Source organism: Larus michahellis, chromosome 9 (assembly GCF_964199755.1).
Source record: "Larus michahellis chromosome 9, bLarMic1.1, whole genome shotgun sequence".
NCBI lineage: Eukaryota > Metazoa > Chordata > Aves > Charadriiformes > Laridae > Larus > Larus michahellis.
In genome coordinates, this window is record NC_133904.1 from 7,851,084 (window position 1) to 7,868,989 (window position 17,906).

A 17,906-nucleotide genomic window follows, 5' to 3' on the forward strand; every position below is an offset into this window, starting at 1 on the left:
GAAGGGAAGTGGCATGGATGACCCCGGAGCCGTGGTGGGTGCAGCCCCTGGGCAGCCCAGCTCCCAGCCCAGGAACAGCACTGGGCCAGTTCCTGCTGCCAGGAAGCTGAGCTACATTAAGCAAAGCGAGTTAATCTATATCCAGAGCATTTTATTAAATCATCAGTCAATTAAATCAGTGACGCTCTGTTAGCTTGTGTTCCAGCTAGGCTCCCGGCCCCTCTGCTGCGGTGTAACCTGCAAGTTGTTCAGCTGTAGCAACTCCTTGACTTCTGTTTGGTGGGCTTTTCTATGTGAAGGCCATGGTATTGAGCTTTCCAACACAGTTAAAAGAAAAAAAAGATGCGATTTTAGGCTGATTTTGCAATTTAATATGTTCTTTTTCAATTTTTTTTTTTTAGGGGGAGAAAGGTGTCATGAAGTTTTGGTTTTTTTCCTTGCTGTGAAAGCAATCTGCATGTGTCTGGCGCACCTTTGGAGGCGAGCAATGGTAGAGCCAGGCCAACACAAAACCTTTAAACCTCCTTTCCATTGCTCGCAGCCAAAAGAAACTCCTGTGTGTTTGTAATTGAATGGCAGCATATGGTTTTGTTTGCAGACAGGACACAGCTGGGAAGCAGTATCACCTGTGGAAATGCTGCCTAAGAGATTATTTTTTTTTCTTTTTGAGCAATGAATTTAGTGACAAAACATAACCTTTAGCAAGTAACATAAATTCAGATGACTGTACACAAATATCTGAGGTTTTTTTAGTTCTAAGCTCAGCTGTGATAGTAAACACAATGCTGCGATATGCTGGTAACTTGCTTGCTGCCACACGTTTGAAGCGTGGTTTCTCATTTCCTCACCTCCTCTCCTTTCCATGGTCGATGGCTCTTGCTGGTGGTATCGCTTTCCTGTGTGTCTGCAAAATAACCCTGGGATGGGTTATTTCTCCTAATTCCTCCAGCCTCCTATTTCTGACCAGAATGTAAAATTAAGCATTCGTGTAGCTACAGGGAATGTCGTTCTGCATCTAGTCATATGATGCCTGGAAGGACGTGTGATCATCTTCTTTCTTAAGGTTTATTTTAGTCACTGCAATTGCAGTTACTCTATTTATACAAATTTCTCCATGCACATCGTTGAAGAACTGGGTTATGGGTTTGTTTCTCCTGACGAAGCTGTTTATAGCTTTTGACCTGGATTTCTTGTATTTCTTTTCACACGAATTTTAAGGAGGGGGCATTAAAACACCAATTAGAAAGCCCGTTCATTTTATGAATGGTGACTTCTGGAGTTCATTCAGCATGCGTGAAGCTTGTGGGACAAAGTGTGTGAAGAAACCTGTTTCTCACCCAGCATCACAGGATGAGAGTAAGTTATTGCAGATCTGAGCTTTGTAGGAAGACACCCAGGAAAAATGCCAAACAAGAAAGTATAAGTAATTAAAAAAACCTCTCAAGTCATTGTTTCTTTCCATTTTCAGACCTTTTTTCTACAGACAAAAAGGAAAAAAAAAAAAACCAAACCAAAACACCAAACCAAGAAGGACCTTTTTTCAAATAATTGTATTATACTGAAAAAGTGAGACCGGTGGTGGGTAATACAATGCAGTAATGTCATATACCACTCATAAGAAACGGGGAGTATTCCAGCTCAGTAATTCCCTTGGCACTAGGGGAGAACAATAAACTTGTGAAAGACGTTGCTATTTTAGTTCTCTTTGCATGAAATTTGTGGCTCCAGTAGGAATCCTTCTGTATATGGCCGGTTGGTCTGCTCTCCGGTCCCCCCACTTGCTGTTTCCCCATCTTTCTTTATCTTGTATAGTTTAGAGCAGGAGCACTTTAGGTCCCGAAACTTAATCCTCCTGATGCTTCTAAGCACTTCATAAATTAACATTTTGTAAAACCAGAGCGTGGGGGAGTGCCCTTGAGGACACTGTGCTTTGTTGAATGAGAAGTGATGTGTTTTTGGAAGCTTCATTTTATTTTTGTAGTGCAGCTGTATAGAAGGAAGCAATGCAGCCCAGCCGAAGGGGGTGGATGTGTGCTCCCTGGAAATCCTTGGATTTCTTTAAACTCTTTTACAGCTTGTGGGTTGTTTGTCTAAAGGGTGAAGATCTGAGGATTGGCTATAATGCAGGTTCTCCCACTGTGGGTATATTTATTGGTGGCAATGTTACAGTACAAAAGAAAGTCTGTTTACAGCTTACTCTTAAAAATAACTAGCATAAATAGTGCTTCTCTAATTTCTCTGGGATATGGAGTTTGGAATACCTGGTGAAGTGTTACTGCAGAGCCTTGATGTCAGAAAGTTTATCCCTTTCAAGGACTGAAGTCCTTACAAACCAGTGTTACAGAATGGTTTTGTACGAAGTAAATTCTGTTACATTTAAAAAGAGAAAAGAAAAGAAAAAAATCCTCCTTTGACTTTCAGCCCGGTGATGCTGTGATGCAGTCCTCCTTGCAGCTGGAAAGCCATCCTGCTTTCTCTGCTTTTCTGCTTATCTATTCAAATGCTTTCCATGCGATCCATAACTTCATCAGATTCTTCGTGTGTTTTTTGGCTGTTCTTTCCTACCCACAACCACGAGCTCTTTATGGCTAAGCTTGTTTTTTGTACAGCTGGGAGTGCATGGTTAAAACTTTGCAAATACAGGTCACTGTTTCTAAAATCAAATACTGAAATGAAAAAGATGATTGTCACTTCTCAGATTGTCACTGAGATTCAAGTAAGATTCGGCAGAGCTTAAACTTGAAGTATATTTAAAACTGAAGTTTTCCTAAAAAAACCTTAAAACTGAACTTGAAAAGCTTGAAAAAACTGAAACAATTAAAATGGAAGTGTATTTAGTGCATAGGAGAGAGGGAAGGGGGTAGGTAGGCTTTCCCAGACATACCACATGGATTAATGTCCCTTGTTCTCCTGCTTGTTACAGCTCTGACCAGTTGTTGGAGCTGAGAGTGGTCGTACTTGTTTCTGCCCATCCTGTAGCTCTCCTTTCTGATTAACAAAAAAAAAAAAAAAGTCAAATCCCTAAACAGATGACTCTCAGACTAAGGTCTTGGGAATAGCATCGTGTTTTCTTTCTTACATACTCCTCGTATGGTCCGTGGAGCGAAGCAGCGAGGAGTGGATGCTGGGAAGCATCCAGAAGCTGGGCAGTGAAGCTGGCGTTTGATGTCAGCCTACAGCCAGCAAGAGCAAGCCTGAACGGGGCACGATGGAGAAAATCAAAAAGCCGTTTTATGTGGCATTCACAGGCCTTCGGGATTACTGCTTGTGTGCGGGCTGGGTAGATCTGGAGGACCATTGGCCTTGCTTTCAGATTTGTCCTCAAGATATATACTTTGCCTGGCATGCCTAGAAGAAATAAGCCAACTAATTAAGGTTAAATTAAATGGTAGCCAGGAGTAGGGGATGAAGAGGATTTATTGCTTAGGCACTTGGTGTTTGTATCCTTTCCCACTGCCTGTGCTTGTTTGTACACTCTTCAGGGCAGAAACTTTGTTTGCATTGACATTTTTACAGCACGTAACCAACGGAGCCCTAATCCTGGCTGAGGTTTTGGGAACCACAGTAATGCAAATAAATGTTCCCCCCCCCCGCCCCCCTTTCTTTCCTTGTCAGATGTTACCATACCCAGAGAAATCAAGCACAGTTGTTTGTCCTCTTCCTTGAAATTTTGGGCAAAAAACCACTCAAGTTCTCTGGAAGAAACTTTAATACCATTCACACTATTAATTCTTTAATGCTTAACAGAGCAGAAAGGTATCCTTCCCATTTTGAGAAGGCTTCAGTAGCTTTCAGTTTTCCTGACCTATGCAGATCTTTGTAATGTCCAAAACCACTGTTACTTTTAAGAGCTTGAACCTGGACTCACATTTCATGTCCTAATTTCAAATATGCAAACGCAAGGGATTTCATTATTATCCTAAGGGGGAAAACCTAATACAATTCCAGAAACATTGCAAGATAAGTGTCTGGATGGCTGTAGAACATGTGATAAAACTCCCAGACGCTGAAATTCAAAAGATTCAGCTATTTGCAAGAAATAATATGAATGTTTTGAAGTACAGGCAACTGCTACTGGAGCAGAATCTGCTGGCTGCCACGAGGGTGCCCATAGCATGACATCTTGTGGTGGGTGGGAGCTGGGCAAGGGAGGTGGGATTGATATTTGTTGATTCTTGTTAGTTTGGCTTCCAAGGCAGTTCAGGTGCAGCCCTACTGATATCTCACTAGGGCCAGATACTCTCACTGCAGTCTACAATATCTGATAGAGTAAGTGCTACCTGCCCCAAAAGATAGAAATTGCTTTCTGGGGCTCAGAGCAGCCATCAACTTGAAGGATGTGCTCCTCTAATATAGGAGAAAACACAATTTACCTTTTCTTTTTCTTCCCCCCCCCCCCTTATTTTTACACTTAAAGTGGTCTATCTTACTAATTGACTATGTTAGGGTCTTTATGAATCTTGGTTTGATTATGAACAGTATGGTCCCTTTTCTTACTGTATTAAAGTCTTGGTTTTTTTTTAAAGTTTTTTTTCAGAGGCTGTTCCCTGCCTACCCACTGGTTGGAGAAGTTCACTTGTCTAGAAACCTAAATTTAGTCCTTTGCTGACGCAGAGTAGTCATTCAGGCTTATCTGTCACTCAGTTTTTCTCATATGTTTTTGCCAAAGCACTTCCTAACAAGATAAAATATCTTCCAAACCTGCTTGTCTCTTTGCAAACTGAGTTTGCATCCTTTGAAAAATCGGACTGACATGTGTATTATGAAATGAGTAATCATTTTAAGTTACTGATATATAAGGGCCAACTAGTAAGGTAAGGGGGGCGGGGGGGAATTTTCCTGGAGGAAGTATTTCCAGGATCTCTGTTTTTTTTGTTCGACAGGACCAAGTGTTCACCAATGTCACCTTATTTCACTGCTGCTGCTGTGCACTTCTCTTGCCAAAAAACCCCAACAAAAACGTCATGAGTTTGAACTCATAGGCCTCCCCTTTTTTCCTTGGTGGGAAGTGTCAATATTTTCCTTTCCTTGCACATCAAGCATTTACTACTTTTGGACTCTGCCACTTGTGGCACTTTCATTTCAAACAGAACCAACTCTGCCTCAGAAAGAGGTTACCCAGGGGGATTTTTTAATGCTAACCCATCCTTTCCTGATCTGTTCATGTCTTTCTCCTCTTTCCCATTTCTCTCTCTACTCAGCTGCTATCAGGCATCTGCCAGGAAGGTGATGAAGCAGGACAAAATGATCTGCACTTCTGTCGAATGGCAAAGATCAGAGGAGGCCATTTCACTTGATTCCTTGAATTACAGGAACCTAAATACTCTGTTGAGGGCATGCTCTTCTGCAGCTGATATTTTGTACAGGTCTTTGATACCTTCAGTGCAGCCTGTTTGAGCTACGCAGCCCCGGAAAGCTCTTTTTACTGTTTTCCACCAGTGGCCTTAAAAGGAACATTCTTACTCATACTCATATTGTCTGCTCCATAAAAAAGGACTGATAAAAAACTTTACCAAAGGAGCTTAAGCAGTGTTTGCACATTCGGACTTCCAGATAAAATGTCTTGAGTGTATCAAGTGTAATGTGTACCATAACAGCTTCTCACTTTGGATAAACCCGGCAGAGTAGACCTTGTGATGGAGCACATGAACAGTGGTTTATTCTTTTTATGAAGGTGTGATGGGTGTTGGTGGCAGGTGCTAGAATGGCATCTTGTACAAAAAGCGTGAAAGCAGAGAGGGGGCTCACAGCTGATCAGTTCTATGGCATTGCAACCCAAATGTCCGATAAAGACGCGTTAGTTTTGGTGTAATATAGGTCCCTCCATAGCTTTGCTGAAAAGGGTAGGCTAAAGTGTGAGTGAAACAGTCTATAAGAAAGGAGGCAGAAATTACAGCCTAGATACCTGATTCTCCTGTCAACACCGCTCAGCTTCTCAAGCCTACATCAGGGAGAGGAAAATACAACAGTCTAGATCCTGCTCCTGCTTCGGGGGGATTAGGTGCATGCCCCAGGCTTGCACCTAGGGCCTTCCTCCTTATTTCATGAGACTTTGGATGGGACTTTTTAGAAAGCCTTGGCTTGGTGACTGGGTGGAGCAGTGGTGAGGAGGGATGAGGCAGTGGTGAGAACACCCCACCAAGTGTGAGAAGCCGGCTGCTGCCCCGTGGGTTTGCCGAAGCAAAGCAAACAGTGGCGGTTGAAATCCAGGTGTGACCTCCTGAGTGTGCGCTTGTTCATTCTGCTTTTTGAGTGAGCGTTCAGATCACAGAAGTTACGGTGTGTAATGGCACGAGTGACAATAGCATACCTGTGAACTGTGATAGGGAAGAGGTAAAGCTGTTAAAGGAGGGAGGAATATATTTGACTGCATTAGAATTCCTTTCCTCAGAGCAAACTGCTGAGAAACTGAAATAGGCAATAAAAATTAAAAAAAAAAACCTAATTATTTGGGAGCGGAGAGAAATTTGAGTAGAATATGTGTATTGCCTGTGGTGTCTTAGGCAAATACAAACCTGTCATGTTCTGTTTTCCTGAATTTTTCATGTGATATCCTTTAACTTGCACCTTATTCTATAGTGTAGAATGATGGCTAAATTTTGGGGATAAGGAGTAATCTTAATAGTTGATGTAAGTGCAAAAGTATAGATTCTTTGTCTTTGAAGGTATATCATGCTTTTATCAGCAAAAAGAAAGGTTGTTTGATTACTTGTCAAGACTTGAAAAGATGTGGAGAGAAAATGATGCTTTATGTTAACTCCCTGTAAGCATTATCACCTGAGACACAACTGGTTTGATTCTGTATTGTAATATTTTTTTTAAAAAAATCTTATCCAAATACTACTAAATCGCTGCGGTAAGAACAGAGGCCTGAATTTTGCTTCCTGAGGGAATTGGTCCATTGCAATGACACTTTGTAAAATACAAATGTGAAGTGGGCTTAAAAGGGAGTTTTTCCAGCCATGGTTTAATTTCCATAAGATAAGATAAAGACTGTTGGCTGGATAACGTTTTGGTACCCCTGTTCAAGATGCCCTGGTTCAGGGTAGGGGAAAGACACTCAGGTAGGTCATGAGGGAGACTGGCAGGGTTTGTGCAATTTTTTGGCTTTTGTTTCTTTTTAATTTTCTTTTTGAGCCCTCAGTAGGACTGGAATGGCAGGAGCGTGTTGTAGGGCAGAAGTGAGGGTTGCTTGCAGAGCTGGTTTTGGAGCTCGCCTGCCCAAATGATAGCTGGTGCTACTAATCCCCTGTTTTCATGAGTAAGTCAGTCTCTGTAAGAGCTGAAAATACAGGGAAAACTATCAAGCATAACCATTTTGAGGCATTCTTGCTGTTGGAAGGGAAATCTTGAGGCTGAAAATAGGTATGGGTTTGACTAGATTTAAAACTGTTGCAAAATATTCGTCCGTCTCCTGGCTGCCTTGGAGGACCTCTTGCAGAGGGACTGTGTTTTGGTGAGCAAGCTTGGCAGGTAGCTCAGACATGTTAGAGCAACCAGTACAAAAACGCTTCTCTATAAAATAAGGAGAGCGTGTGAGGAAGCAAGGATAGCTGGAATCAGCTAAGCAAACTTAAGCTGTGGTTTAATTTCTGTCTCACTAAAGGCAAACTGTGGGATTTGGAAGGGAATGAAGTATGAACAAGATCCTGTGTTTTCTGTGTGAAAAGCAGAGTGGTATTTCATTCCTTTTTAAAAAGGGTTTGAAGTATTTGCAAAGCATTACCAGTACTGCAGACATGAGCAACAGCAGAAATTCCATTTTTAATTGTTTTGCATTCCTTCATCTTAGGATCCTGGACTGCTTAATACACACATAAATGAAAACTTACAGCATTCGTTTAGGGTGAATATTTTCTACTGCAATAGAGAAACTAATCCGAGTGAAATTCAGGTTCAACTGATTCAAAGCTCAATGCAAATAACTTTCAGCAGGTTATATAGAAATTCCAGGGGCAGACCTGAAAGAGGAAATTTTCTTGACTAAAATCACCTTGGTAGGACGAGTAATGGTAGTTTTTTGACTATGAAAAATACTGATGCAGAATCGTGAGCATCATCTGTTCTGAAGTTTTTCTTCAGTTTTGCAAGAAGAATTTTTGATGGCTTGATTTCTAAGTAGTTTTGAAAAGTTTGTTGAACAAACAATCCAGCGGGAGGGGAAAAAAAAGGCACCAAAATGACTTGGGCAAGGTAGTATTTGCCAGAGTAATTGGTCCTCTCCAACAGCGGACAGAACTACAAATCTTTACAAACATTTTTTAGGTGGGAGTGGGGGAATGCGTGGACAGATAGCAATTAAGGGTTGGGATATTCTCAGTGCCAATGTTGCTGATGATTCAGATGAGTGCTTTGCTCTACAAATCATTTTAAAATTGTCTTTGCTTAATGTAAGCATAAATAAAAAAAAACGTGAGAGATCCTTTTTTGATCTGCAAGAGAAAATAGAAAATTGGTGTGTAAAAGTGAGTATTGGAATAATAAAGTAGAAGTGATAATAGAGCTTTGGAAATCTAACGTTCTGCAGCATATGAAGAAGTATTTATAATTTTACCAAAAATGTCTCAATTTTGTCTTTTCTTTTTTGTTTCAGTGTTCTGAGGTCATGAAACTTAATCCACAGCAAGCTCCATTATATGTGAGTACAAAATTTAAACAGTTTTTTTCCTCTCTTGCTATTCACACAAAATGCTTCCCCTCCACCCTCTTTGGAGATGCTGCTCCTTTTTTCTTTGCTCCCCAAAGACCTTATTGGTATTTGTTGAATTGCAAACGCTCGGTGGTAATACTCAGGTAAGTCACAGAGCCCTTCTATCTTTCCAGCAGACAATTTTAAAGAAGTTTTGAGACACGTTGCAATGCTGTCACCGTACAGGCATCCCCCTGCTTTTATATTTTATTTTTTTTTTCCCCTCCCCAAAGCGTGCTCAAATGCGTGGCTGTGCTCTCACGACTTCGTGTGTGGAGAGGCCATAAGAAGAAATTGCTTGTGTGGAAAATAGGGCATCCTGGTGTGCAGTGCTTGCCCACCGTGGTAATGTTTTTCTGGTCAGAGTTTTAAACGTGGCAGGGAGGAACTGGAAGCAGTGAAGGGCTCGGCTGTGCTGCGAGTGCTGCAGCAGGGGATGGTTTACGTCAGCCTCCTGGAAGCTTGTAACCTCGATGGCTACGTTAATAAGCAACAAGCTTCCTCTCGCTCTTGAATAGCAGCTTTGTTGCAGAACATGGGGACTGTCAAATTAGACCTGGATTTGTGGGGGTGTACGCATTTGTGTTAAATTTGTGCCAAAGCTGCCAGCCAGGTTTGTAACTGCTTTCCATACAGCCTTGCCATGCTCAGAGCTGGGTTAGCTGGTGAAGCCATCCTGGGCTGATCGTCCTACGCACAGACCTCGCTAACTAGGGTAGAGCTGGATGCAAGGATGGAAAATTTGGAGGGAAAATTGCTTGCAAAAGTGGCTTTTAAGGAGAAGGAAGGAGAAACGATTAGAGCTGGTGATAGACCTGTACCTTGGAAAGTGTTGTGTGCTGTAAATAATGGATTATATTGACCTTTAATGCCATGGAAGCTTTTAAATTTTGCCTACTTTTAATTACCAGCTGGAAGTTTGCGTCGGACTTTATTCTCTACTTACCGTACGAAGTCTTGTGCTTGAAGCAAGATTAAAACATTACGTAGTGTGACCTGACTTTGGGAGAATGGCTCTTCTGGCATACACCACCATATTCTGTGTTACTATGAAACTAAACATTGCTTGAAATTTGTTAAATCACAAGCATACTGAATGCACCTTGACTTTGAGGAAACTTAGAGTTTAGGGCACAATAAAAGAGAACAAAACTTATATGCAAATATTTGATGTAAATGCTATGGTAGAAATACATGAATGGTAGAAAGCAGGATAAAATTATCCTTATGTCTTTTGAACAGTGTATGACTTAACTAATCTGGAGGCTTTGTTTTCCCAGTCTTATCTTCTGACTGAGTTTATTTTCCCACCGTTCTGTGTGGGTTTGTATTTAATATGTAATACTGGACTGGTGTACTTAAAAGTCCTCATTCTCACATGAGAGTGAAGAGGACTGGTCTGAGGTCAAATGTAGCGCAGTGTAAAATAATGATTATATGGCACTCGGTATAGTGTTTCTTTGCAATACAAATAGGTTGATGAAAACATTATTAATACATCAGTGACTCCCTCTTCTCTCTTCCTCCTCCTCTGCTGGCCAGGTATATACGCAAATCCTCTCTCTTTCGAAACAGTTTTGTTTTCGGTGTGTTGTTAATTGACAGCTCATCTCATCTCGAGTTGTTAGGTGTGAGCAGAACATAAACATAGCATAAGCAGCATTACTGAGCTCCTTTTAGGAGGAGAAAGTAAAAAATGATGTCTCCAGTTCAGTTCCTGGAAGCCAATTAGAGAGCAAGAGCGCATTTCATCCTATCTGATCATTACCAGGTTGTCCAGATTAATACCTTACGGTAATGAAAAGTGTTTTGGGAACCTGAGATTTCCCTTGGTCCTTGCATCCTTCTTGGTACCTTCTTTTGGCTGCTCGGACTTTTATTTACCTGTTCTGTGAAAATCAGCTGTCTTGCCTCTGCAGAGCTTATGACCGCTGGGATGAGACTGGTGGCCTTTGTAAGTGTAAAGATTAAGAGATAAGGTGGAAAACACATCGTGTAGTAATAATAATGAGCATTGTGTTTTTGTGATTAAAGAAGTCTGTTGCATTTAAGCATTGTCTGATTGTTTGCTGGTCGATGAGGTTGCCAGGAACTGGAGCGAAGTATTATATTACTGCATGTTTGGGCTGGGATATGAGCTCAGCCTTTCCTCTGCAAACAGACTGTTGCTGGTGTTTTCAGTTGGTCCTTCCAGGAGCATTGTATCTCTTGCCCAGAGCTGTTCGTTACCTGCCATTAATGCTGCTTAACGGGCTTTTCCTGGCCCAGGAGCTTGGAGCTGCTCACACCAGCATGATCATGGGGCAGAGGAGCTCGTGCCAGAAGAGATAGATCAGCGAAGCGTTCCTCAATATAGCACAGGGAAGGTTCACCACAGTATGATACCGTTAATGCTGGTGCTTAAACAGGCTGTAGGTCAAGCAGCTATCCCATCTGTACCACTGTCAACACGTAAAAGGCAGTGTTACTTTGCAGAGTCTGTGTCTTAATATTGTGGTGTGAATTTGAAATAAAGATGTTCAAACCCCCGTCCTCCTTCCTCAGCTCTCTCGATGGGGTACTAACATGAGCTGCTGTCCTGCTACCAGCAGTGATGTTCTGAAGTGGGGTAGCAGAGTGGGAAAGTCCTTGACAAAGTCTTCTGTGGTTCACATAACTGTGATGATGAAGGTTTGAGTTCTCCCCATTACAGCAGTGATCTTAAACTTTGTGATACAAGCTTGACTTAATCCAGAGGTGGTCTCCAGAGCCATAATCAGCGTAGCACGAGGAGAGTTTTGGCAGAGAACGAGCTTTATCTCCTAGCTTTTTCACTCGCACAGGTTAAGGTTACAAAGAGCAACTGTCATTTGGCTGGATTGAGTATATCTGATTTCTGTTGCTACTCCTCTCATGGGTTGTCTTCTTTCCAGCATGTAATTACAGGGATCATGCTTTACGTAGTCTTTGGTGTGACTATGGATATTCTGTGGAAATGGGGATATTCTGTAATACAAGGCCCTTAATATACATTCATTTCTTCAGGTGCATTTTACTGCAGGATGTGCAAAAAAAGAAGTCCGCGTGTCTGGACAGTCCTTTGTTTACCTGCCTCAAACTGTAATTGGGAACTTCTCTACTGATGCACAGATGTTGGATTAAATCCAAAACTGTCTTTACCTACATCCTACTTGTATTTCAGTGCTGTCCCATTGATATGGGAACTCTGTTGAGCACAGCGTAGTGGATAAAGAACAGTGTTTCAAACCTTATTTCTGAACTGCTTGGGGATTTGTGCTCGGGAAGCCCAGGGTCTCAAAGCTGAAGAACTGAATCATTCTGGGTAGAATTGCTCCAAATCATTCAGATGGAATGGGAGGGTTGCAGAAGTCTTTGATTAATGGGAGGTGGGAAGTTAGGAGCTTCAGTTTCGTTTGTTTTTGTCAAGTGCTTGCAGTGACCTCGCTGATCATCACCCTTTTATAAAAGGTGTATTTCTCTATGAACGAAAGTCAAAATTTCAACTTGAGAATTGTAAGGTACTTCTTAGTAAGCTATTGGAATATCCACATCGTCAACGAGTGTGTGGATAGGAAAAAAAGGATTGACATTGCTCTAAACAACGGAGGTTTGCTAAGTGACCTTTTTATTGTTGTGATTCATAGAATCATAGAATGGTTCGGGTTGGAAGGGACCTTAAAGATCATCCAGTTCCAACCCTGCTGCCATGGGCAGCAGCCTCAAAGCCCCATCAATCATTAAGAACTCTGTTTATATATTAAATAATTAAAATTAGTCACTTAGCTTAAACTCAACTATTGCTAACATCCAGGGAAAAGAAAGAAAATGGGAAAGAGCTTTATAAAGGTGAAGTGTTGATCTTTTTATAAATGTCATCATTAATTGAGAATCCAGCAGAGTATCCAGCAGGAGATTTAATTGCAAAAGGATCAAGGATCACGACCTGTGTCCTTATTTCTAGCCAAACTTTAATAAATATAGAGTGCACGCGAGTGAATGATCAAGCTCGACTCCTCAGGACACTGTATGTAGCTGAAAACCTTACTTCAAAAGTGACCTGCATGGCTTCTGACTTTCAGCATCTGCTAGCAATAGCATCTTTGTAACGTTACTGACACGTGCATCTCCTGCCACTCCGAAGTCAGTGGTTTGGTTTTTTTTAGAAGCAGTATTGGGTATGAATGTGTTGGAACAGGACTGGAGTAGCATGCAGGGGATGAGTTGGGAAGCATTGTCATCTTCTCTTGATTACTACCACGGCTACAACCTTAGATCTGCCTTTAAGACAGGAATGTTTTTTCACGGTGATAATGATCAGTGGGTGTGAAATGGAAAAGATTAGCAGCTGGAGAAGGATGATGTATCGCTGCAAATTTTTTTTCCTTTTTCCTTTTTGATTAAAAGGAACAAACTTGTTTTAAATCACAGCACTCCTCCTCTGCGTGGTTTGTCTAAGGTGTGCCCACATTATTTGGAGTGACAAACCCAAATGTGTCATAACTGGTGATTGCATGGGAGGGCAAACACTTAATTGATAAAAATGCTTCCATTGACTTTGGTCTTTAATCAGGGCTGTGGATGGAGTCTCTTGTATAAACTGCCACTTATGAGCTGTGTAACCTGCAGAGTTTCTCAAGGAGAGTTTTGATAGAGATGAGAGCTCCCACTTCCAAGCCAAAATGTCATGCGACTTAATGAAGTATGAACTTCAAAAGCCTCAGAAAGAATGCGTTGACCCTCTCTTAGTATAACCTGGGTGTTGGGTACAGTAGGTCCTCTCTTCTGTTAATGAATGAACTACTCCTGTAGATTTCCCAGAGTGTCCTGCTTTAATCTAAACGGGAAGAAAAGAATAATGCTTATAATGTTTTTCTCCCACTTACATATCTTACACACAATGATGCCCTGCTGAAGTACACTGTGTATTCCTGAGAAAAACAATTGAGATAACCTCTGATGTTCATGTTTTAAGAAAAAAAAAAAAACCTCTTTTGAATACATATTAAAGCATTAAAGAAAAAAGTTCACACTACAGAGAGCTTGAGGCTTGTGGCAGCAGTGTCTGTCCCACCCGCCATGGTTCCCCATGTCCGTGAGTGCAGCGAGGTGTCGTGCCTGGCAGCCGGTTTCTTACCGGAGCTGAAACCATTTCAGGTGTGACTTGTGCACTATTGTGTGCTAAATAATTAATGATCTTCAGAAATCTCTACCAGAGGGACAAAAGGACAAAATGAAATACCTTTATAATCCTACAGTAAAATGTTGTCATGAGGTTGGCAGCTGTGGTTTAGTGACTTTTCTACTAACGTTGAATTTGTTTGCTTAGTGGCATCTGTGGTGACAAAGGCCACTGGGATGCCTGAATATCTGAGATCAGTCCAGCAGAAAAAGTAGAACATACTTCGCATTCTTTTGATGTGGGGATTTCTCACGAAAATCACTGTACAGAAGCCCTGTCTCACTTTCTCCCGAGGTCCTTAGGCATGAGGAGAGCCAGCCTTGATATTTAGTTCAGCTCTGTGGTGAGAGGATCTGATAAACCTCTTGTCTCTTATTTGTTGGGTACTTGATTTCTTCTTAATGACAAAGTAGTTTTCTGCCCCACCTTCAAAATGTCTTTGAATTATGAATGAGTGGAAGGCCTATGAGCACCTTTTACAAATAAAATATTTGCTTGTGTTGCTTGTGGAAGAACCTGCTTCTTGAGATTGGTTTTAAGAAAGTTCTTTGGGGCGCCTGAATAAACTGATTTTTTGAGAGGAGCATATTGCAACTTGTCTGGTTCTGCTTTCATTCTGCAGGCAAAATAGTTTCCTCACTAAACTGTGATTGACCTCATCTTTTAAGTTTGTGTTACTTAGGTCCTTGATCCAGATTCTTTTCATCTTCCGCTTCCCAAATTCTGGTCTACTTCATGCAAGAAGTCATCCCTTCTGTTGAAATGAGTGTCTGGCAGCTGCCACCTGAGCTCTGCACCATGCTCTGGCAAGCTACCTGCTGCTTCCCAGTTCCTGGGTACCTAAATGAAGACTTTAGGTTGCACAGATTGGTTATCACGAGGCTGTTTGCTTGGCTTGCTCCTCTTAAGCGAGGCGTTGGCAAGCTTGTGAGACCTGTGCGATGTTAGTATAGGACTTCTTGTGAAATGGTCGCTTCTGTGCATTTTGCCCAGGGAAGTGGTTGAGGCACCATCCCTGGAGGTATTTAAAAGACGGGTAGACATAGTGCTTAGAGATACAGTTTAGTGATGGTTTTTGTCAGAGTTAGGTTGATGGTTGGACTAGATGATCTGAAAGGTCCCTTCCAACCTAGGCGATTCTATGATTTACTGAAGGCAGCTTTGGCTGGAGAAGTCGGAAGAGGCCTCCTGACCATCAGCCTCGCCTTCCTTCAGGATGAGACATTGATTAAATTGCAGCTGAGAGGCCCCTTCTCAATGCTTCTTCCCCATTATCTGAAACTGAAGGTGCTGGTGATTTGGGTGCAGGACCTCCTCCCATAATTATCTATTTGATCTTTTCTTCTGTGATCCTGTTTTGTGGGTATGAATGTGCTGGTGAACAATGCGCTTAAACAAAGTCAGGAGCACTTGTCTGAAATTCTGCCCTTAAGTCACCATTGCTTTGCAACATTTATGTGAACTTTAAATAATACGACTTCCAGAAGAAAGACGCCGGAGCTGGTACAAGGTAGGGGTGGGAAAGCAGAGGAGACAACGATCTCCTCTTTTGGGGAGTTATTAGATTGCTTCAGTCTGTTTTCTGAAAACGCAAAAGGAATCCTTACATTGTCACATGACGGGTTTTAATAAAAACTGGCTGAAATGACAGATACCTCTTAGGCTCTGAATTTAGGGTTTTTGTTTCTTGTGTAGCCAGTGAGCTGGTTAACATCTGGAAGGATGCTAAGAGATTGTGTCCCATCCCCAGTGTTGGCTGGCACTGTTGCCTCCCCTCCTCTCCAGAGGAATGAGCAACAGAGATCAGGACTTGGCGTTTAAGAGGATGAAAATACTCTTCAACTACTTTTCCTCTGTGGAATGTATTTAGATATAGAGGGTTCATAAATACTCTTATGTTACATTTAGAAACGACCGTATTTCCCATCTTATCAATCAAGATACATGTCCCTGCTTTATTTTTTGTAAGGAAGCGCGGATGGTGATTTTGTTAGACGAGGGCCAGTTTTGACAGCAAAGCGGACGTGAGAGTCATGGTTATGAAGATAACAATTTGATGAAGGCATGATGCTTTCAAATAAACTCTCCAATCTCCTGGCCTCCACCTGCAGTGCCTCCTGTCTGCTTCGGAAGGTTGTGCTGCGGGCAGTGGCTCTGCCAATGCCTGTCTTCCGCCTTGTTCAGTAAAGCAATGCCATATTGTGCATAAGTGGAAAATAAAATAAACTGTGATTAATCGTTCTGTGCAAAGATCGATGCTGTGCACTGCCATCAAGCGGCAGTTTTGTTGCAGGACACATTTTCAGTGTCTCCAGGGCTGCCTGCATTTGTATGTTTGTTTCTAAGTGTTCTAAGTATTGCAAAAGTTTCATCTGTCTAGTAGTTGTGGTTTTCCAGGAAGATAACGGTTATAAGGGTTTCTATTCTCTAATGGCAAAAAATGTCACTTTAAAAAGTGCTTCAATCACTACAGTAGCTCCAAGTACTGCAGTTGTGAAATATTTAAAGACTGGTGAGGATATTTTGCAGCTGGCAGGAAAATGATCATTCTGAAGCACGCTGAGCTCTGCCTTTTCGAGGCTTTTGCTGTACTGCAGAGGAGGCTGAAGTACTAGGAAAACACCATCCTTCTTCTGTCTTATGCCTTTGGATGTTAGTGTTCAAACCTGATTTATTTTTTTTTCCTTTAACACGCATCAAGGCTATTTGTGAAAATACACCAGTGATAGGAGATTGCTGCAAATAATGTGTCATCGTATGTACTTTGTCTTCCAGGAATTGTGACTTTCTCCACCTCTCTGATGCCAAGAGAATAGCTAAATTTCTGTTAGTCACTGAATGCATTCAGACTGCCTGCTATTTTTCCCAAGCACTACAATTTTGTTGTTATTGCTACGTGAGTAATTAGCAGGAAATACTATCAATCACACAGCTGGAAATAAAATTATCTGGCTTGGTTCTTTAACAGCGTAGTGAAGAACAGAAGAGGCTTTAGGACAAGGACAGATCAAGACGTTCCCATCAGTTTGGATGCGTTTCATACGAATTGATTAGTTTCCACAATTTCTGAAAACCTCTAATAGCAGGATCACTACTGGTGGAGACTGGGTGGTACTGGAGGGGATATTCTCCTACAGTCTTTTGTCTTCATGTTCATATGGTGGCATTACATGGAGACTTGCGTAGTTAGAGGGCAGCCCACAGTGTGTTACTCCCTGTGCCCCTCCATACCTTCCTCTCCTCTGTGCCAGAGCTGTACGGGGCTTGCTGTGGATGGGGTTTGAGGTTACTGTCAATAATAGTTGCTTATTCAGGCAGTACAGACCATGGTGACTGAGGACAGCAAGCACACAATGTTTTAAATGAATGGTCTGGCTAAGACTAAACTGCCTGTATAAACAATAAAATAAATCAGTATTTTCTTCACTGTACTGCCAATTTCACCCAAACAATAAAATTATCATAGCAGTTCTTCCCTAGATGTTTGCATATAATACAAATGGTTGAATGGCGCTTTTCTCATCCTTTCTATTTTTCTCCTTAACTTTGATGATTATTTTTTTTGGCCATTTTGCAGTTAATTTTATTGTTAATTTTATCACGTCTTCCTGTGTGCTAAAAATTATTAGAAATTACCTTGTCCGTTTAGTGTTGCGAAGGCTGTCTGCATAGTATAGTCCGGCACCGGGCAGAGGCACTAAACGTGCTCTGAACAAGTGTTGGTAACATAAGTGCCACAGAGCGTGTGGAGCCCCGTGCTAAGGCAATGATACAGCTAAATTAGCTATTAACAACCCAATCTAATAACTTGCCTGGCTCTGTGCGGCAAAGTGGTATGTCACGACGATGTACCCGTAAAGATAAATCATGTGTCTCTTTCAGCACTAACAAGGTCCTGTTACTGTGATGGATTTTCTCTTGGCAGTCAGTAGAGATCTCCTTAAAGCAGCCTGGATTGATATGTATCTGATACCTATAATAGCATCTTGACACTCAATAAAGATTCATTTCTGAGCTGATTGATTTGGAGACGGACAG

At 41.7% G+C, this 17,906-nt stretch overlaps 1 protein-coding gene across 1 annotated transcript in view; it reads left to right on the top strand.

Annotated features, from left to right (window-relative positions):
- LOC141749050 (A-kinase anchor protein 13-like) overlaps window positions 1-17,906 on the top strand; it is a 103,512-nt gene that overhangs the window by 56,091 nt on the left and 29,515 nt on the right. Inside the window, exon 4 of the mRNA XM_074602064.1 lies at window positions 8,594-8,638. Within this exon, the coding sequence (XP_074458165.1) occupies window positions 8,606-8,638 (33 nt within the window). The 5' untranslated portion in view covers window positions 8,594-8,605. The remainder of the gene's footprint in view (window positions 1-8,593; window positions 8,639-17,906) is intronic.